The sequence below is a fragment of the Lissotriton helveticus genome, chromosome 11 (genome assembly GCF_964261635.1).
Source record: "Lissotriton helveticus chromosome 11, aLisHel1.1, whole genome shotgun sequence".
NCBI lineage: Eukaryota > Metazoa > Chordata > Amphibia > Caudata > Salamandridae > Lissotriton > Lissotriton helveticus.
Window position 1 is genome coordinate 14,632,426 of NC_136072.1, and position 23,080 is coordinate 14,655,505.

Genomic DNA, 23,080 nt, shown 5'->3' on the forward strand with positions numbered 1-23,080 from the left:
CTCTCATGCAACAGTGGATGTTTCTTCAAATAGCACAAGGAGGTTCACTCTCCCTCTCACCCACCGGTGGCTCAGGAAATGATGGTGATGGTTTTGTTGAATTTTTCTTGCTGTGCCTGTGACATTGTCCAGTGAGGAAGAGAAACACAAGCTTTAACAATTCCTTAACCACCATTGACTGGAATAAGCAAACTATGTTTGCCACTCTTTCCCAAGAAAAGGTCGAGCAAAAGGAATTGGAGGAACGCTCTGGGGAATTCACATTCTCCAGCACACAGAGGCTCAATATGCCTTAGGTGGAGGCCCACTGTGAAAAAGAGGAAAATGCTATAGTGAGTATGCAGTTTCTGTCCTGTTGTCAAGGTCATATATTATCAAGAAGTCCAGGGTGAGGAACAGGATAATGCTAGAGTAAGTATGCATTATCTGTCCCCCTGTCAAGGTAGTCTCTCTCCAGTAATACATCATCAAATAGCCGGCGGTGAGGAATAGGATAATGCTAAAGTGAGTATGTGGTCTCAGTCCTTCTGTCAAGGTCATGAATCATCAAGAAGCCCACAATAGATAACAGGATAATGCTGGAGTGAGTATGCGGTCTCTGCTCCCTGTCAAGGAGGACTCACTCCAGTCCAACATCATCAAGAAGCCTGCGATTAGGAACAGGATAATGCCAGAGTGAGTATGTGGTCTCTACCCTCCTGTCAAGGTCATACATCATCAAGAGGCCAGAGGAGAAGAACAGGATAATTGTAGAGTGTGTCTGTGCTATCTGTCCCTTGTTAAGAACATACATCTTCCAGAAGCTGCTCCGCCCCATGGAAGTTCCTCTGGACCCAACTCCCTTGTAGCAGCTGATTCATTACTTTCAATAATTGTCATGGTCATCCCTCAAATTAAACAAACTGCAGTCTGCCATCTCTGGTGAATAGAAAATGAACACTTTAAACTGCAGTGCATCATTCCAAGTAAGAAACAAAGCACCCACCCACGCCCCCCACAAAAAAGTGGAAGAATATAAGTCATTGGAAATAGTGATGTTGATTTTCGTATTAGCAAGAACATTTTATGTAGCACTGAAGGACTGGGCAGCAGTAGAGATGAAGGTCATAGCCCATTGTCCTCCCCAAGATCACCAGCAGAGCCTTGACTGAGCCCACCATTAGACATGCTTGTACATGGCTCAACACATCATCACCACTCAAACCAATTTATTATCACCCCAGGTCCCTTCTCCCCCCCAGGAATAATCACAAATAACGCATTGGAGGGCACCTGCCAGTGGTTGATCCATGGGTTTATGGAGCTGGTCCAGGTGTGTCAAACACAGTTCATTAAATTGTGTAACTCTGGCCCTTGAGACAAGTTGTGACTTGGCCCTAACAACAATCTAGTGAAAGGGCTTCTCAATGGATGGCGAGTTTGTGTTTACGCTTGTGTGGATGAGTGAGCGTATGAATAATAAAAGTCAATGGCTGAACGATTGTTTGGATGAGTGAGCCCATAAGTGAATGAGGAAATCATCTGTGAGTGCAAAGATGTAGGAATTCATGGAGGGGTCAATAAATGACCAAGTGAGTGCATGGGTAGATTGCTTAATAAAGAAGTGAGCAGAGGGATGAAAGAACGGGGCTGTATGAAACCAAAGGTGAATGGAACTGATTTGAAGTGTTTCTATGGTCTTGAAGCTTGTCTTGCCAATAACAGAATAATATTTAAGTGGTCCCTGTTTCTTAAGTCATCCGCAGGTTTAGTTCCAAGTAATGGGTAGAGTATGCAAATAAATTCACAAACCTGCCAATAATTGTCCCCTCACTGTAGGCCACAATTGAACACCTTCATGGCATGGATGCCAGGGCCAGAACTGCCATCTAAGGATGATCACAATGTGCTAATAACCCTCATCATTCTGCTGGAGTTGGCCAGACGTGGGCACCTTCACGTCATTGGTGTCCATATTATGCCAAGAATCAATAACATTATGACATGTAATGTGTAAATTCATGGCATTGACGTCCATAATATTTTAAGAATAACAAACATTCTGCTGAGCCCAACATATCTTCAGAGAGGGGTGCTGCCATGCCAAGGGAGTATTCTAAGAGTTACCAATCATAATACCCCAACGCCACATTATGCTGGGGACGGGCAGGGGCCCCGGGATACCATTAGTAGATTAATATATGAGTGAGATCGTTGGCAGGTGGGGTGCTTTAAGGCTGAAATACACAGTCCAAAGGGATGCTCAGGTACAGGTCAAGTACTCATGCTGCACTCATCTCACGAGACCACGAGCCCCCTCTTTCAGTGCCTCATACAATCCATGCATATACAGAGGACTGATGAGAGGTGGGAATGCAGAATGCTTTGGACTAAAGCACGCAACGCCGAGCAGCAATCGACACATGTGAGCACCACTGATGCTGCTGTGGTGGCCGAGTCAAAGACTGGAGTCCATTCAGACTAAGGCCACCTCCAAGAAGACTGTACACATCAGCATCAATTCCCTTTACAAGGGTGATTGCAAGGATCTTTAGCTCATTAGCCTCAGAGTACAGGAGACCTACCATTATTAGAAGGTATGGTTGTGCTTCCATCAGAATTGGAGCAAGGGGCATATGCATTCCCCAAGACGCCACAAGGCAAGAGTCTCCTCAGCCAATCCCAGTGCAAGGTGCAATCTGTGACTTCCACAAGACACCACAAGGCAAGAGTCTCCTCAGCCAATCCCAGTGCAGGGCACAATCTGTGACTTCCACAAGACGCCACAAGGCAAGAGTCTCCTCAGCCAATCCCAGTGCAGGGCACAATCTGTGACTTCCACAAGACGCCACAAGGCAAGAGTCTCCTCAGCCAATCCCAGTGCAAGGTACAATCTCTGACTTCCACAAGGCAAGAGTTTCCTCAGCCAATCCCAGTGCAAGGTACAATCTGTGACTTCCACAAGACACCACAAAGGCAATAGTCTCCTCAGCCAATCCCAGTGCAGGGTGCAATCTTGCGTGTATTCCTCAAGACACCACAAGGCAAGAGTCTCCTCAGCCAATCCCAGTGCCAGGTACAATCTGGTGTGTACAAAGCACGCCTCCTTAGCCAATCCCAGTGCAGGACACATTCTGTGAGTTCCACCAGCCATTCACAGGTGATGCCTGTGTGTAAGCTGAAGCTTACAGGCTTAAATCCTGTTACATCATCCATATACTTTATTTGGGCTGTTTGCCCATAAAAGTACATAGACCAATACACTACAGTACAATTAATAGAAACACAGAAAAACAGAAAGATAAAACACTGAACGATCATGTGCCATTAAGAAAATACATCAATAATCATTTTAAAAGAGCATTTAGTGTAATAAAGAGAAACCATCCTAAAACATTAGAGATGCATTATTTACAATAAATTAAAAGTATCATACCTCAAGCCCCTAAAAAATAATGTCTAGGATATATTGTTTAGAGTTAAACTGGTCCATCACTTAAAAATACAAATATATACAATTTTGTGCTCTCAAAAAATTGTTTTCTTCTATCCCAAGTCTAGTCAAATTCAAGGTGCCCTGGACTGTAGCCTCATAGAGGGCACTGCCCTCAGCTTTAGCTCTAAACACCTTAAGTGTTGGTGAGATAGACCTAGTTTGAGATGCTCTGTAGAGTCTTAATATTGCAGCAGAGTCGTGGATTTGGTTTAAACTACTCTTCTCAAACTGGGGAGTCCATGACATGGATCTGGTTAGCCTGACCCCTAGGTAAAAAAAACTCACTGACCCTATCAAGCGGGTGACCCCCCCCAGCATTATCGAGCCCCAGAATGTGTTATGGGGGTTGAGGGTCATGAACTTGGTCTTAGAGTGGTTTATTACCAGCACTCGTTAAGTGCAAAAAACTTCAAATTTGCTCCGCAAGCATTGTAATCCTCTAGGGGTCTTTGAAATCAGGAGAGTGTCCTCAGCAAAGAACAAAAGGGGGATTTATGGCCACTCAGGCATGGAGCATCATTTAGGCCATCCTCCACATAGGATATATCACGTCATTGAGATACAAGGAGAAGAGAGTTGGAGCAAAGGCACAACCTTTCCAAACTTGAGTCTTAATATCAATCCACTCAGTCAACTCCCCTCCCGGCCACATCTCACTTGTGCTTAAGTTTCCTGGAGGAGATGGACCAATGTCTCCAAGGTGTCTGATGGAGCCCCACTGTTGCTCATCCTTCTGAGTTTGATACAATTTGTATGACTGAGGAGTTAGATTATTGTTATAGGTGTTATGAGCACCTAAGGATGATGCATCGTCTGTAGTAAATATTATAAATCAAAACACTGGGATCCTGATTTATTGCAAAGAGTAACTTTTCTCCTTTTTTCTAATCTTTCAGTTTCTGATGAATGGAGTCATCTTTGCCAGGATGTCCCCTAGACAGAAAGCAAGCTTGGTTGAGGAACTGATGAAATTAGAGTAAGTAACCTATGTAAAAATGAATGAAGTGTGTGGCTGAGTAGTACCTCTTGACTGGGGATACTCGTTGGTAGTACAGACGGATGGACACTGTACAATGACTGCTGTGAGTTGCAATGAGTGCTATCTAGAACTGCACATGAGTTCACACATCTATTTGTGTTTTTGGTTTGTAGAGGGGGCACTGGGAACATGCTTGTGTGCGGCAGGCACAGGGTGACTCCCAGACATGGTCAGAAGCTGTACTTTAGAGAATGCAATGTCCACTCCCTTACTACACGTGCCACCTGTGACCACTTTTACCATTGTTCCAGGAAGCAGCAGCAATGCCTATTCCACAGAGTGAACATTTTCTGTGGTTCTCTTTTTTAGGTAAAGATATGTATTGAGCAATCAGCATGATATATAACTGAACAATGCATTTACAAAAATGTTCCTTTTCAACTTTAACAATCTGATAAATATACTATATCTAATTCACAAAAAGAAAAAGCAAGAGATTAAGCAAATAAGGGCAATGTGAGATCAGACGATAAGCTTTTGAATTAGAAAGAAAGAGAGGAAGGAGGAAGGAGAAGAGAAATTACAAGGAAGAACAGAGTAAAAGACTATAAATATAAAATGGACAAGAGCCTTCCAAAGTATACAAAATAAATAAACAGTAAATACAGCAGATATAATAGCAAATATACATTATTCAATATTAGGTGTAGACAACAATTGTGGAGGTAAATTGCAAAGTCTAAATTGTACAGTTAGGTGGGAGGGGAGGGAGCGACTCTCTAGCAGTACATGATAGGTATTTAGTCACTGACAACCAGAGATGGTTACAGATAACAAATAACTGCATTGAGGAGTCAGGTTTATAACTATCCAGTCTATGGTGATGACAAACTTGGTTTCACCAACATAGAAGAGTAATAATATCCGTAGAGTTCCAATTAGAGGTAATAACAGATATAGCTATGGAGATCAAGAGATCAACAAATTTCCCGAGCATGAGAACTTCAAATTAAGTGTAAGCTGCCCAGAAAGAGTAAATCATGTGAGAGAGGTCTGTGAATCTGTGTGTTGGCGTTGATGCTCTTATATTTCAAAAGCCAGAAGGTGGACAGGACTGGACAGAAGAATATGTGTCCTGGTTAGGTGTTGAAGTGCCAGCAAGTCTCTTCTCATGCATGTTTCAGCTTAAAAAGATGAGCAGGAGCGTAAAAATGTCTTTTTATAAATAAATATAATGTTTGAGTAAGACTGGCTGTGCGAGCCGTAGAATGTATTTTGCTCCATATTCTGACCTCCACCAAGGTTGGCCAGATGAGACCCAGATCAGCTTCCCTCAATGCTTTTATAAGTGTTTTAACTCTATCTGAACAGCTGTTTTCAAAAGTGTATACATGCAGGCCGCTTAAGGGTGGATAATTGTTGCAATTGAGTGAGGGGATAATCTGTGATGGGAGGTATGAGGAGAGTAATTCTGCATGAAAGTAGTTTGAACCAGACATAAGATTTCATAAAACTGGGAACTCTTCAAATGTGGGAAATTGTATGTGGATGATAAATAAGATTGCAGAATAGGAGAACCTGAATTATATTGTTGTGAAATGAGAAGTATACCTTGGTTCATCCATGCCTTCGCCGCCTCTTTAGTAAATGTCAAATAGGGCTATTAAAGAACTGATTAGTGGGTTGAGGAGAGTTTTAGTAATTTGCCTACATGAGAGACAGTGTTAGCTGACCAAAATTTGGAGGGGGGGGTATTGGTCATAAAAAGAATGTGTTTATGAGAGAAGGGTGATAGCATAGCCTGTTCTAGAGATAACCAGGGCATCTGAGGAGCATCAAGCGGTGTACACTAATCGATTTCTAATTGCTGGATGCAAGAAGCCCTGTGGTAGCTAACAAAATCAGGAAAATTGATAGCCTCTATGGACTTGGGAAGTTTTAATTTTGACAGCGAGATTCAAGTTAATTTACCAAGGCAAAGACATTTGTAGAGAATCTTGTCAATAGAGCTGAAAAATCTCTTGGGTATATTTATACGAATCATCAAGCAAAAGAAACTGTTGATATGGGAGGATAATAATCTAGATAGCATCTAGACAACCCCACCAGGAGGGATACATTGGAAACCATTTCTGAGGAAAAGTTAGGAGTTTGCCCGATAAGACTTCTGAGTTAATTTTGAGTGTGAACTTGGGAATGTTGCCGTACCATGTGCCTAAGCATTTGATTTTGGAAGAATTACATGAGAGGCAAGCTTTGACAAATATAGTTTTATAACAATATGTATTTAGTGGTAATACCTCTGATTTTTCTATTTTGAGTTTATAGCCCAATATAGCGCAGTATAGGTTGACTTTGTGAAAGAAAGCAGGAAGGGAACGGTCTGGATGTGACATAAAAAAATAATATTGTCTGCATATCCTCTAAACTTTATGCGAGTATTTTTGATTTTGAACCTCATAAAGTTATCTGAAGTTCTTGGTGAAGAAAGGTTCCAGGGTTAAAACAAATAATAAGGGAGACAGGGGACAACCCTGATGACTTTCTATTGATAGCTAAGACCAAGTAATGTGTTGAGGAGTTTAACAAGGATATGAGTTGAAGAAATTTAGGACCAAGACCGTGCCATTGCAAAACCTTCATTAATAAGCATCAATTGACCCTATCAAAAGACTTTTCTGCATCTAAAGATAATGCACCTATAGATCCTTTAACTTGTGAGCTTTATTAATGATATTTAGGAAAGTACAAGAGTTATCTGCAATGTTTCTATAAGGAATAAAGCCAGATTGTTGGACATCAATGAGGTCAGGTATTAAAGGACAGGTGAAGGGCCAAGGCTTTGGCAGAATTTTTGCAATCTGTGTAGATTAAAGAACTGGGTCTGTAATTTTTGTATTGAGTAAAGTTACAATCTTTCTTAGGGATTAGGCATATTGTAGCTTCTGAAAAGGGGCTCAAAGCTAATTTTATATTGGTGAAGTGAGTAAATAATTTAAAGAGTAATTGGTAGAGGAGTTTAGCAAAATGGAGATAAAATTAAACTGCAGCTCTCAGGAGCTGCCATTTTACCTTTAGAAATAGAAAGAGGCTGTATCGCTGAATAGAGCTCTTAAATTTGAAGTAATTGGTCAAAAAGCAAGCGATCTATCCTTGGTGAAGCTCTAGGTTGAATGTTTGAAACATAAATATTATGGGACTCCTCCACTGGCATAGTTTCTGAAGTGTACACATTCTTGTAATAGGAAGCAAAGCATGCCGCAATATCAGCATGACTAAACAACTGTTAGTAATGGATTTTTATAGCTGTTTTTTCCTTCCTGCACTGTAAATAACAAGCTAGGAGGGAACCAGCTCTATTATTACCACCATATTATTTGGCATTTAATGTAAGGAGTGTATTACAGGCATGTTCATTTGTACATTTATTGAATTCAATCTTAGCTGTAACTAAGGCTTGAAGATCTTGTTTTCTATTTTTGCTTATATAGTAAATATATTCAAGGGACTTTAGGCATGCCAGAGTAGAAACAGATTTTTCTTGCACAGATTTCTTTTCAGAGTGGACAAAACCCATAATAAAACCCCTTGAGGCCGCCTTAAAGATTTTCCAGGCAAAAGTAACTGGTGCTTGATTGAAGTTATTGAATTGGAAATATTAGTTAATTATAGGGGTATAAGAAGCAAAAAAAGAAGCGTCTGAAAGTAACAAATTATTGAACATTCAAGAAGGTTTGTTAGGCCTACTAACAAGGATGTCTTAGTCGGTTAACACTTGGGCATGATCCGAGATTAAGACAGAACCAATCTGTGAGGTAACCACATGTTGCAATAAACTTTTGCTAAGGAAAAAATAATCCAGTCTACAGTGAGTTTAATGAGAAGGGGAGTAAAAGGAGCATTCTAAAAGGTCTGGATTATATAATCTCCAGAAATCAGAGAGTGAGTGTGGAGAAATATGTTTTTGAAGGCTTTGTAGGAGACATGGTGAATGAAACATGATGTGGTGACGTGTCTACAAAAGGGCCAAGGACTTGATTAAGTCACCTCCCACCACTAAATTATGAGAAAATGTTCAGCTATAGTACGTGAAAGCATATGTCTAAAATGTGGGTCTGGATGGGTGGTATCATAGAGGTTTAGGATAGTGGGAGTGGTTTCATCAACTGCACGTGTAACTAGTAACCAACGACCCTCTATGCCTTGATATTGGGAGTGTATGATATTTGGAGACTTATGACAAATAATGATAACACAGTTTTTTTTTCTCAGTGAAGGGAGAGGAAGAGGATTTGTCCTACCTATTTTTTTTAAGTTTAGCAACCTCCAGTTCATTAAGATATGTCTCTTATAATAAAACTATATGACCTTTCAAGTGAGCTAGATGAGATAAAACATTCGGATGTTTGATGGGGTTCCTGAGCTCCTTGACCTTCCACGTAACTGTTCGAAGTTGAATTATATTGAGAATAAATAGTCAACTGCTGATTCATATAAAAATTCAAGGCATATCAAAAAAGTGGAAGCGAAAAGAGAGAAAGGATAGACGGAAGACAAAGAAGAAGTGAGCAGGGGGAAGTGGAGGAAGACAACCTCCACAAATTGGATATGAATAAACATAGCATCACAAGGACAGAGGTCCACAAATACTGAAAAAGAAGAAAAGGCAAAGGAAAGCCGTAGAGGGGGAAGGGATGGTGGGGCACCTGGGAGAGACAAGAGCAACTACTGCACATAAACGCTAAAGTCAGGATATTAATACATGTAGGAGTGAGACAAAAAAGAAAAGATAAATGTAACAACATTTATGATGAACCAAATTATAAACAAGGAACAATAATAACATATGTCCATGAGTCACTAGTATTGAAAGAGGAAGACTGAACTTACCATTTGTAACATAGAGGAAGACAGTTGTAGTGATGTGAACAGAAAATAAAGGAAGGTACTATATGAGGAGTCCACAAGAGGTTCCTAATTGGAAAAAGTTAAAAGGGAGAGAAAGAGCAACAATCAATAAATGGTAAAGATTAGCAATAATGATGTACCTAAAACAGAAAATATAAACATTGGAACAATGATATATTATGATAAATCATGTGCCAGAGGATGTCTGTAAGTCTGTGGAATTGGTTTTGTGCTGGTTGATGAAGATTTGTAAGTCGACAGGTTTCTCGAAGGAATAGGCTTTGCCCTTGAAAGTGATTTTTAAGAGCCGTGGATGAAGTAGTCCATTTCTGATGTTAAAGGATCTCAACTGAGGATGTAGATCTAGGAATTACTACGAGATTCTGTAGCGGGACAGAGAAACTGTGTGAAAACACCTTGTAGCCTGGCCATTGAAGAGCTGTCGGGGTCTTGGCCGTAGCTAGTATTTGCATTACTTCAGTGAACTGAATGAAAAGGATGATGATTTCTCTGGGATGGAACTTTGGGCCTGATGCAAATGAAGAGTAAGATGGTGAGACCATTGTTGAATAGACAGAGGAAAAGTAGAAGGTAGACATAAAATTGATGGTATCTCCTTTTGCCGAAAACAGATCATATTGCAGCCTTCTGAACTTTCTGGAATATAAAAAAGATGGAGATTACTCCTCCTATTCCTGTTTTCTAAGTTTTCTGTGAGATGTTTAAGTTGAGCAATGTCTTTAACCATTTAAGAAATGTTAGGAGTGGAATCCTCAAGGTTGCTCGCTCTTTGTTCCAGTGCTGAGATGTGTTAGTCTTACGAGGACCATTTTCCTCAGTACATTGTGGTGAAGCATTAGTATCAACCATAAGGGCCTCATTTATGAGTTTCTCCATAGGGCAGTGCTGCAGGCTTTCCTGCTGTGCTGCCTTATGGCAAAAGAGAAGGGCAGGAATGTGCCATATCTATCAGATACTTGTATGAAAGAAAGGGGTTGGGCCCTTACAAGCAACTAGAATAGGCCTCTGTACTGTGTAAACTGAACGGAAGATCGAGCTGCCTAACTACTGTACTAACTCAACAAAGAGGACCAATAATTTAATTTTCATTAGCCCTTGTGATTTATTCACATAGTCTTCTCAATTCACTCCAACATTTTATAATACTTTGTTAGCATGTCATGAAAGGGCCTCCTTTTTCAATTTTTAACGTACACACACATTTTGTTAAACATATTATATATACAACAAAAGAAAAAATCATAATAAAAAATGACAATAACATTGTTTCCACAAACTTAATCAATGCATGAATAAAAAGACCATTCTTTGATCAGTCATTTGTTTGAAAATAGCAATACACGGCGAAGGTAACCAATCACACATTGAAAAAGTCCTCTCATGCGGCATACAATCCTGGGGGCCGCTAATCGTGACTGTGTCAACTAGAGGAATAGGTAGTCTGCCAATATTTCCACTATCAGGTGGTTTTCTAGTGGATATTCTTTCCACAGACGCTAGGCCAATGCGTTTCGTACCCCCTTGGCAATTATGGGGTCACACTTCATGCCGACTCATCCATCGACAAGAGCTGACATCGGTGAAAAATGGATTAAAATAACTTTGGGTACAGAAGATATCCACAATAGAAAAGCGATAGTCGGAGTACAAGGAAGTCGTTCAGAATTCGAATCTGCGACACAATAAAAGACATGAAAAATAGAGAATTGGCTGAGCATTGGTCCTATGGAGAACTCCATAATTGCCAACGGGTACAAATCGCGTTGAAGAGAATAAATTCAGTGTTTACTACTGAAACAGGGCACTTCTCACCAGGTATGATCACTATGCAAAAATACCCCTGGTGACACCATCCTAACTCATTAATTCCCCTGTGATCCATCCATTGTGCCTGTTATCATCTTGTCCTGAAAGACAATTTCTATCTAAGCATAACCAATAAGATCAATTTTACTACTTTTAAATGAAGAGGTTAATATCTCTGGCGGTATCAACATTTTTCAGACCAGTGATCTTTATACTTTTCTATAGAAATGCTTGTGACCCTTGCTCCAGAATCTAAAGGTAGATGAATGTCTATACCATCAATAGTTGAGATACAGGAGAATAACTGTAATGTCTATTATTCTACACCCACCCTACTTCCACAAACTCTATGGAAAATACCAACTCTTCTACTATCTCAGCGTCTTCAGAAGTAACTTGATGTTGAATACTCCTGATAATAATGCTCCTGCCCCTCTATAAGCTTTAAAGAAATCCCCAATTTTATTGCACCTCCAACACTCTTGGGAAAGGGTGAGACAGTTTTTTTCAAACCAGACAAATGAGCAGTGGCGGCTGGTGATATTTAAAAGTGTTGAGGCGTAAAAGTTGGGTATGATTTTTATGTAGGGAAATAATTCGAGCAAGCAGAAGGGACAAACGTGGGATCTGGGTGGATTTGCTCCAGGTTTTTTTAAAGAAAAGATTGTCAAATGTTGCATTATAAATCAAATGAATTTAGTGAGAAAGCAAGGTTTAGAAAGCACTCGGAAAGTATAGTCTTGAAGTATTAAACATATTAAAAACTGCCCCATATCTTACTGCATTATTATGTTCAACAATTACTGATTTGTGCAAATTGCACAACAAAGTCAGGCCCTTTAAAGTGTGGCTTGCCCACTGTCTTGCACTGTACGAAGCAAAGACTTTGAAAGAAAATGCTCTAACCTGGCTTCGGGAAGCACCCACAACTGCTGGCTGTTATCAGTCAAATCGAAATGTGCACAGACAGGTCTTTAAGTGGGATGAAAAATGTGGGGACTCGCGAAAAAGGAACATGTAAAATAAATGTCAGTGTTTCCTGTAGTGTGCTACTCGACCAGTATTTTAGTTTATCTCTAGTTGAACCATATATATAACACAACAACTGACATACATCTAAAACCTGATACTTAACATTAGAGATGTTAAAATTCTGCAATTGTGAGACTTGGAGTCAAATAATATTGAGGCGTTTGGAAGGAGTATTTCTATTCAGTTATATATGCTTCATGTTTAATATGCACGCCCTTTTATTGCCCATCTGAACATCTTCAACCTCATCCCTTTCCTCTTCAGCACCCTCTTTTTACTCTCCTCTTAAGGCACTTCCCTACATCTACCACACTTCATCACCCCCAAACATACACTGCACTCACATTTAAACACATTATTTTCTTTTACTTTCGCCTTGTAAATATTTTGACATGTGTGCACCCCTTTCACAAAGATTTACACACATTTTCAATTGCTACTGGAATACATGACCATTGTTCTGTGTACTCTGCAGAGAGGCCCACCCATTGACAGGCGCTTTGCTTTGCCTTCAGCCTCAGTGCCAGAACTCTCAATCAAAGCCCCTCATTAACACCTGGCATGAGTCAAAGTTTGCACTATTGAAGAATAATAAGATGCACAAAAAAATACAAGAAACGCAACATCTTGAAATAGCTAACACTCTAAGGGGAGTGCAAGATTAAGTAAAACGAAATATAAAAGAGGAAATAAATAATTGACATGCATTTCCTTAACATTTTTAACGTTCATTGTTTGTGAATCACTCCATGTTTTGTCATTAATGTTAAGGGCATGAAGATAGGGCCAATGTTATCACCATACAGCATGTACCTGTCTTTACTATCTATAAGGGGCAACATCTTTTACAACGAAATTCTAACAACGCGGTACCATTACAACGCAGGTTTTACAACGAAAGTCGTTACAACGACTTTCACTGGATGGCGCTCTAGGATAGGGAATACTTTAATTTACTATCCAACACCTTCACTACTATCCACGGGGACTGGAGTTAGAATAGTAAATAAAACTATTCACTATCCAGCGCCCCCCAACGCAAGTCGCTGTAACGACTTGCGTTGTAAAAACTGCATTGTAATGGTACACGTGGTAATACCACGCATTGTACTGTCATACATCCATCTATCAGCATATCTTTCTCCCTATGAGCTTGACCTGGATATTTGGATCAACTTTCCAAGGGAACAAAAACTGCTCCTCTTTTGGCTCAATCTCGAAGATAAATAAATACAGCATCTCCACTTCTAAAGGGGCCAAGACCTCGTATGTTACGGTTTGGGAGGTTAGCGTGTCACAAGGAGTCTCTGTATAATATACATAACACAAGATCAACATTATATAACTTACCGTTAACAAGGCCAAGGCGCTAAATCACATGTGCTTGCATCCAGTCCCGCCATGTGATGAATGGAAAAGGGTGGGATCTATGCCTGTGAAAGATGGACGTCTGGCCTCAAGCAGGGATGCAGACTCTTCCCCCAGAAACCATTACCTTGAAAGCATCACTGGTCTACAGCGGTAGACTACAATGGCAATGAAGAGCTTTAAAAAGGTAAGCTCTGTGTCATGCATCAGTTTGCGGAAAGTTGATTTACTGCCTGGTGTCTGTCTCCTGATCCAGAACGAGGCAGGGCCGGCAGCCTAGGACAGACAGCCTAGATTTAAATACATCAATTTGTTTAGAGATGCAATTGCATCGCTAAAAAAAATCGGTGTCTTTGATATTTTTTTAGGTAAACGTGTAGGAAATTCAGGGGGACACAGCCCCGGAGTCCTAATGAAGAATGTAGTCCTGCAAATTAAAAAGAGTTGTGTAGACCTATAACACTGTGTTTTGGATGAACATGTTCAGTGCATCTTCCTCTATTTCCAGTGGATTCAGATTGAATGATTGTGGTTTGTTCTTAGCACCTTCTTTAGCTACTAGTGCAATGGGATGATGAGGTTCTAGTCGTTTAGCATCCTCTTGTGAACCTTCTGTGCTCTGGGAAATGTCAGCAGCATCACCTAATGAAGGATTTTTTCATTGATCCCATCACAAAACACTTTTATGTGGGCCAAGAAAGACCTGGTTGTACTTTCGCTTAATGTGAAGGGCATCACCCACTATATAACATGGAAACTATCATTACGTCTCCATAAATCCTGCCCTGACTTGGCCCTAGTTCCAGAAACACCTTTCTCAGACAGAAGATGTGCAACTGAGCAGAGATGCCGCTGGCAGAGAATACCTTGTGGAGACTCCAGGACTTTGAAGGAGACCCACTCCTCCCCCGATATCCACCCCGCTCCGGTGGCAGGTAAACATTATCATAAAGGTGTGGTAGCTATTTTGATCCGGAAAGATTGCAGTTGAGGATACTTGATAATTGGTTTAACCCGAATGGGAATTATATACTTATTAAGGGCACCGTCCAATGCCAGGCACTGATCTTTGGTTCTATTTATGCCCCAGCAGAAGATAATCACCACTATTCCATGTCCTACATTGAATACTACAACAATATTCAGATCTAAGGTACTTCCAAGCAGGAATTAGAACCTCTTAGTAGACCTCATACGGATAAATCCGATCACCATACGACATCTAATCATGGAGACAAACGTGTGTTTAAAGACATATTTAGTGGTCACTACTAGATTTGTGCTCGCTAGCCCATGCCACCTCACGAGGATATACATTTACTTCCTGTACACACAGTACATGCTCTAAGAGATATTTTTACTTAGTGGCCATTATCTTCTTCAGGTGTCACAGAGGTAGAAATTATTCCAAATGGCAGTTTTGATCATAAGACAGTGCAGAGACATCTAGCACTAGATCAATATTCCCCCTCCCCTGGGTCTGTGGCTCTTCAATATCTCTAGGTTTAAAGTTCCTGATGCTAAATCCAAATAATAGGCTTTTGTGACTAGATACTTGGAAGAGAATAAATACTTAGCAACCTCTTCTCATGCATGTAAAGCTTATATAAGAGAGGAGCCGAAGAGTTATTCTGCACGAGAAGCATTCGCTGACCGGAAAGGTCTAGAAACTTCTCACAACTCATTACAATAAGACACTCTTTTAAAGAAAACCCCTTAGGGGATTCTTGCAAAATAAATTTGAACTCAGTGGATAATACACTTCTCTAGCAGAAAAGGCTTTATTCTGTTTCAATTAAAGAGCCTGTGAAAGAGGTGAAAAGGTGGGTCACCTGCTGGCTTTTTAGCAGCAAGAAATCCGTTATACGATCGCAGCGATAAAAAATGACCATGGAAAGATGTTATCGTATCTGGTAGGCATCTTATCTGTCAGCAGTTCCTTTGTATAAAAGCTTATATTATGAAAAAATGTCTTGAGATCCATCAGGAAGAATACTATTATATTTCTGGAATTTTTGTACCAAAAATGACCCAGAGGGAACTGCGCAACTAGACAGAAACATCACGCGGAGAGTAATTGAACTCCCTCCCTCCTAGGACCGGGTATGGATGGCTATCCGGCCAATTCTATTAAATTAAAAAAATGACCCGTGGTCCTCTTTCTATATCAAACGTTCAAAGAAATATGGGAAGGATACTCTCTTGTATCAGAGGTTAAAACAGTTAGAATTACAGTTATTCCTAAACCAGACTTAGGGGTAGATGTATCATCCGTTTTTTTTCTCGCAAACGCTGCAATTCGCAAAAAAAGCTACGTTTGCGAGAAAAAAACAGAAAATGCGATGTATCATGAAAATCGCATTGCAAAATTAAGGAATCGCAAAATTTGCGATTCCTTAATTTTGCGTCATGTATGAAGCACCCAAGTTGTGCGAATTCCAATTAAGAAATCGCAAATTACCACCAACTTGTAGTTGGTGGTAATTTGCGATTTCTTTTACAAATGCACTTTTTGGCATTTGTAAAGGTGCCATGTGGCGCACATACATGACCTTAGGGCATGTATGTGTGCCATATGCACAAACATGTCAATTTTAGGGGTGCATCAGGGTGTCCTTTGGACACCCCTGCACCCTTGAAATTATTCTCAATTTGCAATTAGCAAATTAATTTTATTTTTATTTTAGTTTAGAAGTTTTCTATAGCGCTGTCAAGACCCAAAGGTATCAGAGCACTTTACAGTTGGAGCATAGTATAAAATCCACAGTATAAAATCAACAGAAACATGCAGGTGAGCAATGTACAGTAAAAGAATGACATAGTATAGAGCGACATAATTGACATATAGAGCTTCTTTGATTTCAAGGTTCTTATGGATCATATAACTCTATGCTTGCTGTCTGTCCCGTATTGTCCACATCCAAGGGAACGGGTAAGGAATAAGGATTTGAGTTGACTTTTGAATTCCAAAAAGCAGGGTATGGTTCTGATGTGCGGAGGGATGGAATTCCAGATTTTTGGGGCGTTTCCAGTGAAAGAGCAGTCCGCTGTTCTTTTCTTTCTAGTTTTAGGTGGGATGAGTAAGAGGGAGTTAGAGCTTCTCAGATTTCTGGCTTGACCTGCCTTTTTAAGTTTTTTTGCCAGGTATTCGGGTTTGCCTGTATGGAGGGCTTTGTCGGTTAGGCAGGCCGTTCTGAAGTTACTTCGCATTTCTACTGGAAGCCATTTGAGTTCTTTAAGTGCGGGGGAGATGTGATCCGATTTTTTGATGACGGTGATCATTCTGGCTGCCGCATGTAATGTTGTTTTGATCGGTGCCATATGCGCTTTAGGAATTCCTGTTAGGACTGCATTTCCATAGTCCAGTCTTGACAGTACCAGAGATTGTGTGGCCAGTTTGACATCCTTTGTTGGAATATAGGGTTTGATTTTGTTCAGAAGTCTCAGGTTAAGGAATGCGCTTTTGGCCGAGTTCTTAATGTGTTTCATCATATTCAGTTTGGGGTCTAGAGTGATGCCTAGGGATTTGACAGAGTCTGCTAGAGTAAGATTCCCTTTGAGCGCATCGATAGCCTTTAACCATTCAGCGATTATTGGGTTTTCCTCCTTGTTCGAGATGAGGAGCGTCTCGGTCTTGTCTGGATTTAGTTTCAAGTGATTGATTGTCAGCCATTCTTGCACATCTTTCAAGACGTTGTTTAATCTTTGGATGTCATTGGGAGAGAATGTTTCCAGATAGATCTGCGTATCATCCACGTAGAGGTGGAAGCGGATGTTGGCTTTTCTGAGTAATTTGGATAGTGGTTCCATTTAAAAGTTAAAGAGTTGTGGAGAGAGCCCCGAACCTTGGGGATGCCCTTGTTGACTTGCTGTGTTTCGGAGGTGAAGTTCTTGATTTTGATTTTTTGTGTGCGATTGTGTATAAAGGAGGAAAACCACTTGAGAACTACCTCGTCGAGACAAGCTCTTTCTTGAAGAGCCCTGATGAGGAGTTTATGGACCACTGTATCGAATGCTGCCGAGAGGTCAAGGAGAAGGAGTAGGCAGCATTTGTCAGAGTCTAGTGATCCATGGATATCGTCCATGATGTTCAGAATCGCAGTTTCTGTGCTGCAACCTTTTCTAAAACCAGACTGGTGGGGGTCCAATAGGTTGATGTTATCCAGGTGCGGTGTTAGTTGGTGAAGTACGCAACGTTCGAGTGTTTTTGAGAGCAGGGGGAGGTTTGATACAGGTCTGAAATTGTTCAGATCAGTTGCATCTAGGCCGAATTTTTTCAGCAGAGGGGTGACTTGCCCCATTTTAAGACAGTCGGGGACCACTCCATTTTTTAAGGAGCTGTTTATGATTTTGCCCCAAAGCGGTGCAAAAGCGTGTTTCATTTTTATGATTAGCAGGGGAGGAATGGGATCTGAGATATGCGCTGATGGTTTGGAGGTGGAGATCAAGGAGATTATCTCCGTTTCTTGAACGGGGCAAAACTAAGCTCAGCCAGGGGGTGGGCGAAGAGCCAGGAGAGAGATCATGAGGTACAGCCGTGATATTCTTTATGGGGTGTGAGCTATTGAAGGCTAATGATAGTTCGATTTTTGTGATCTTGTTATTGAAGAAGTGGGCGAAGTTGTCGCAGAGTTGTTTGGACGCCTCTACGGGTGAGGCCACTGGCTTGGAGGTTTGTTTTCTGATGATACTATAGAGCTCCTTAGGTCTGTTTTTGGCACTGTCCAGTGCCTCGCGGAAGAAGCTGGATTTCTTGTTTTTGATGTGGTTGTTGTACTTCCTACAGGCTGATTTCAGTTGATCGCGAAGGATGGCGGTGGGGTTGTTTCTCCATTTTCTTTCTTTGGCCCTTAAGTTTCTCCTTTCTGAGTTGAGGTCAGAGTTGAACCATTTTCTGGATGGCATGGTTCTGCTCCTCTTGAGCTTAAGTGGAGCTATTTTGTCAAGTAAGGCCACTAGCTCGTAATTGTACCGGTCAGTGAGGTCATTGGCGGATAGGTGGTCTTTGTTGTCCGGGAGGAGTGAGCTTATCTGATCTTCCAAGATCTCCAGGGGCGCTTGAGAGAGATTTCTCCTCCATTTGGGAGGATCTTGTGCAGGTTGGTGAGAGAGAGTGGGGTGATTGATATGAAATAGTATCATGTGGTGGTCAGACCAGTCGACGGGGAGTATGTGGTTGATCGTGATTGAGTTCTTTTGAGCAATGATGGCATCCAGTGTGGCTCCTTTGTAGTGTGTTTCCTCCGAACAGTATTGTGTAAGATTGTTATCACATATCTCATTAAGGGACCGAGGACACGCTTGATCACAGGATGAGCCAGCCTGGCCCCAAAATGGCCATCATACACGACCGCCTCTACTCCAATCGAACCGGGCTGACCTCAAAGGCCCCTAAGTCGACTAATGGAGCATGGGCACCCCTCAAACTCAAAGAGGATTCCTAGAAAAGAACCTATCGCCCCTACTAGCGGCCTGCAAGCAAGCCTGATCACTGAATAGGCCAGCCTGACTTCAAAATGGCCGCCACGCGCGACCTCCTCCTCACCAAATGAAGTCTATCAACATCAAACGCCCCCAATCGGACTTACGGACCACGGACAAGCCCGGTGACTTGAAGATCTAGTGCCCCCTATCACTGTACCAGAACACAGCCACCCCGAGGATCAAAAAGAAGAATCCTATAAACAAGTCCAGTCACTTGAAGAGTATCCACGATCCCAAAACGGTCACCACGTGCGACCACCCCGACCTCGAATGAAACGCTCCGACCCCTACTGCCCCCAATCTGTCAAACGGAGTACAATCTCCCTGGGGAGCACAGAGGGGATCCGAGAAAAATCAAATCGCTCTGGCCAGCGTAAATAAAGCTAACCTACAATGACCGCCTTACGAGTCTCTCTCTCCTATGACTATCAGCGCATTCTCCTTACCAGCAGTGGTCACCCACACAACCTCAAGTCTTGCACGGTCGCACAGAACACGTAGGTCGAATCACGACCCTGCAATAAGCCTGGTGTTGAGAGTAGCGGAAATTCTGGTCAACTGCAGGATGCCTACCCTCTAGCTCACTTCGAACCGCAGACTATCTTTTGAATAGACCCCTCACCGTGCCTTGTAGAATCCCGGGAAGTAGATCACTAAGCCTACTAGGAACTACGACCCCTAGACCCGGACCCGGTGTGAGTCCCAGCTACACCTATCACCAGGCCTCACTTCACAGTCTCCCTCCCCACACCCTCCTCGACCGACTCACCTCGTTCCCCCCCCGCTCAGGCACCCTCCTCTCACATTACCTACATGATGGCGCCATCCTCTCCCATGCAAGCCCTACCTGCCCATCAGAAACCTCACAGCCAGAACTCATTCACCATCATCTTCCCCCCCCTCCTCTCCACAAAAATGAGACGAATTTTCAAACAGAAACTTATCCGGCAACACATAGAAACCCTATTCTCAGACATCTACCACTCAGCCTCCAAAGGTCCGACTAAGATGGACCTTATATTCCACACTGAGAGGCCGAAAGATTGGATCGCCATGATTAGAACACGACTTTATATCGCCAAAACCACATCCACTTCCCACAGCTGCAAACTTACCTCCATACCCCCTAACCGTACGGCCAGAAGAGGGACCACATCCGTGACCATCTACACAAATGGCACGGTCCTTATTCAGGCAAACAACGAAAACCTTGAAGTCTTTGACTCCCTATTTCCAGCATTTAGATCTGCCCTCCCACCCCTACCGCACCCCGCCCCAAGCCCTAGCCCGCCTACAATCACAGCTAACGTCGAAACCTATGTCTCCATCATCCACCCACCCGGTACCGCTCCGCCCCCCTACGCTCCTCTTCACACGCCAGGCCTTGCCACTTCCCAACTCACACCTACAGCCATCCAGCCACAACAGAAAACTCCAGTCACATCTCCTCGGACCCAACCCATCCATCACACTTCCCCTACCAAGCTTATCCCCCAGCTCCTTACGGAAAGCTCTACCTCGCCCCCTTACTGGTTCCCTCCTCAGCAAACTCACAGACGTAACTCGCCGATAGAGACCACTCCCCCATACCAGCTGCTTCCCAGCTCTCAGACACTCAAAACCCTACCCTGTCCCTATCCATCCCCTCCTTCTGACCTCACCCTTGACCTTGATAAATGACTACCCGACATGCTCCACCAATATAAGACCTCAACCCCTCAATCCGATCAACACCACGCAAGATGCCCCAGTTACCCCCAACTCTTCCCATGACTCCCTGGCACAGCGTCTTACGGCCTTAGAAAGTCAGATAGACGCAATCTCCCTGGACCTAACCGAAATCCTCTCTAAGCTTGATAAAGCCCGCAGACCCCTGAAATCCTCTCCCGGGACTCCCCACACCTCCATCGCAAACAGCCCTCCCGGGCCCTCAGAAACCCCTGATATCCAGCAGCAAAGTCCCCTGACCAGGGCCTCGAAACCAGGCTCACAAGAAGCCTCTAAAACCGGAGTCCCATCCCCTAGGACCAAAACCAGTCCATTGTCTAATACAATTCACATGACCTCAAGGCCCATTAGAACCGAAGCTCCCATGTCAGACAACGAAGCAGCCATGCTAGCCTCCTCATACGATTCTCCCTCCTCGGACTCTCCTAAATCCATAATCCAAGTGATCACAGGCCTCCGGAAAGATCCTCCCTGCACAAGACCCCTGAGACGGCCTGTCCTCACCGCCATACCTAGGGTGACCAAAGAAACCGCCAGCAATCAAGAGCTTTTCACAAACTGCTTACTGATCAACTGCAGATTGGCCTCACTTCACGCAACGGAGCTAGCCGAGGTTATCCTCTCACATAACATTGACATTGCGTTCCTCACGGAGACATGGCTGAACAAGATATCTCCCCCCTGCCTAGGCATGTTGGTACCACCTGGCTTCTCCCTGATTAACAAAGACAGGATAGATCAGCGAGGAGGGGGAGTTGCTATTATCCACAAAAATAGTCTGGTCATCTCAGAAACCACCTCTTTCGATTACGATTCTTTCGAATGTCTCTCCTCCATCATCAAGATCAAAGATAATAGCTCCCTAGGGTGTCACCTGCTCTATCACCCCTCAGGTAGAAATGCCACATTTGGAGAACAACTGTCTGACCTGATAGCGCAAGGGGCTCTTGGTGGTTGCAATAATCTACGAATCGCAAATAGAGAATAACTTCCCATTCCTTCCTATGGGCCTCCTGGCCCATAGAAATGAATGGGAAAGTATTTCTTAGTTGCGAATTTGCAATTTGTGAATTCGCAATTAAGGAATATCAAGAAATCGCTAAAAAATTGCAATTTTTTTCAGACATACAATTTGAGATTCACAAATAGCGATTCTCAAAAAATCGCTATTTAAGAATCGCAAATAGGTATCTTTATACATCTGCCCCTTAGCTACTTAAAGCTATTAAAGATACCGTTTTATCTCCATGTTGAACATTGACCTTAAAATACTGGGAATGGTGTTGGCTAAGAGAATGAAGGTAATACTAAGAACCCTGATACATCTGGACTTGTTTGGGTTTGTACCGCACCGTTCACCGGAAGCTCACCTAAGGTCATTGGCAAGTATCGAATGACAGCAATAAAAATATAATAGTCTCACTAGGCACCAAAAAGGCATTTGACCGGATGAAGTGGGGATATCTGTTTAGAATGGTGGAACGCATTGGATTAGGTCAAGGTTTTATTTAAAAAATAAAGGGGCAGATTTATAATGGGAATGCGCCACGTTTGCGTCACGCAACTGTGGCGTAAACGTGGCACATCCCTACGACCCATTTACAACGTGACGCATCTAGGCAGATGCGTCACGTTGTAAAGCCCTGCGCCGCTTGTGGGCGTTCCGGCGCAGGGTGGGCGTTCCGGGGCAGGTGCGCCTCGCAAAAGTGGCTGAGTGAAATCTATAAGATTTCACTCAGTCACTTTCAGGCCAATGCTGCGTCAAAACCCTGCGCCTGCTTGAAGCAGGCGTAGGTCTTGACGCAGCATTGTATAGATGGGGCACCCCCGAGCCTTGCTGGAGCTGCGTTGCGCTTGCGACGCAACTCCAGCAATGCGCCACCTTTACGGCACAGATGCGTCACGCATCTGTGCCGTTTTTGTCCCATGGTGCGCCGCATTGTAAATGCGGCGCACCATGGGTGGCGGAGCAGCGGCGCAAAATAACTGGCGCATCCCTGGGGATGCGCCAGTTATCATAAATCTGCCCCAAAATGGTTTTACTCAAACCGTACAGAAGTAGTGTCCTGCACCAGCCCATCTCATAACCCTTCAAGATTAGTAGAGGGACACATCAGGCGTGTCAATTCTTGGCACTACTCTTTATTCTTGCCATTATATCCTTGGCGATAGCCATCAGCAAAAATACAGACATTCCAGTTGGTGAACTCAAGGCACTATTGTATGCAGGTAATCTTCTTTTAACTTTGTATTATCCAGTAGCTTCTCTCACACACCTT

The 23,080-nt window shown here is 42.6% G+C and overlaps 1 protein-coding gene across 1 annotated transcript in view; it reads left to right on the forward strand.

The window, feature by feature from the left end:
* LOC144792390 (putative cation-transporting ATPase 13A4) overlaps positions 1-23,080 on the forward strand; it is a 466,918-nt gene that overhangs the window by 306,549 nt on the left and 137,289 nt on the right. The window contains exon 21 of the mRNA XM_078667375.1: positions 4,372-4,451. Within this exon, the coding sequence (XP_078523501.1) occupies positions 4,372-4,451 (80 nt within the window). The remainder of the gene's footprint in view (positions 1-4,371; positions 4,452-23,080) is intronic.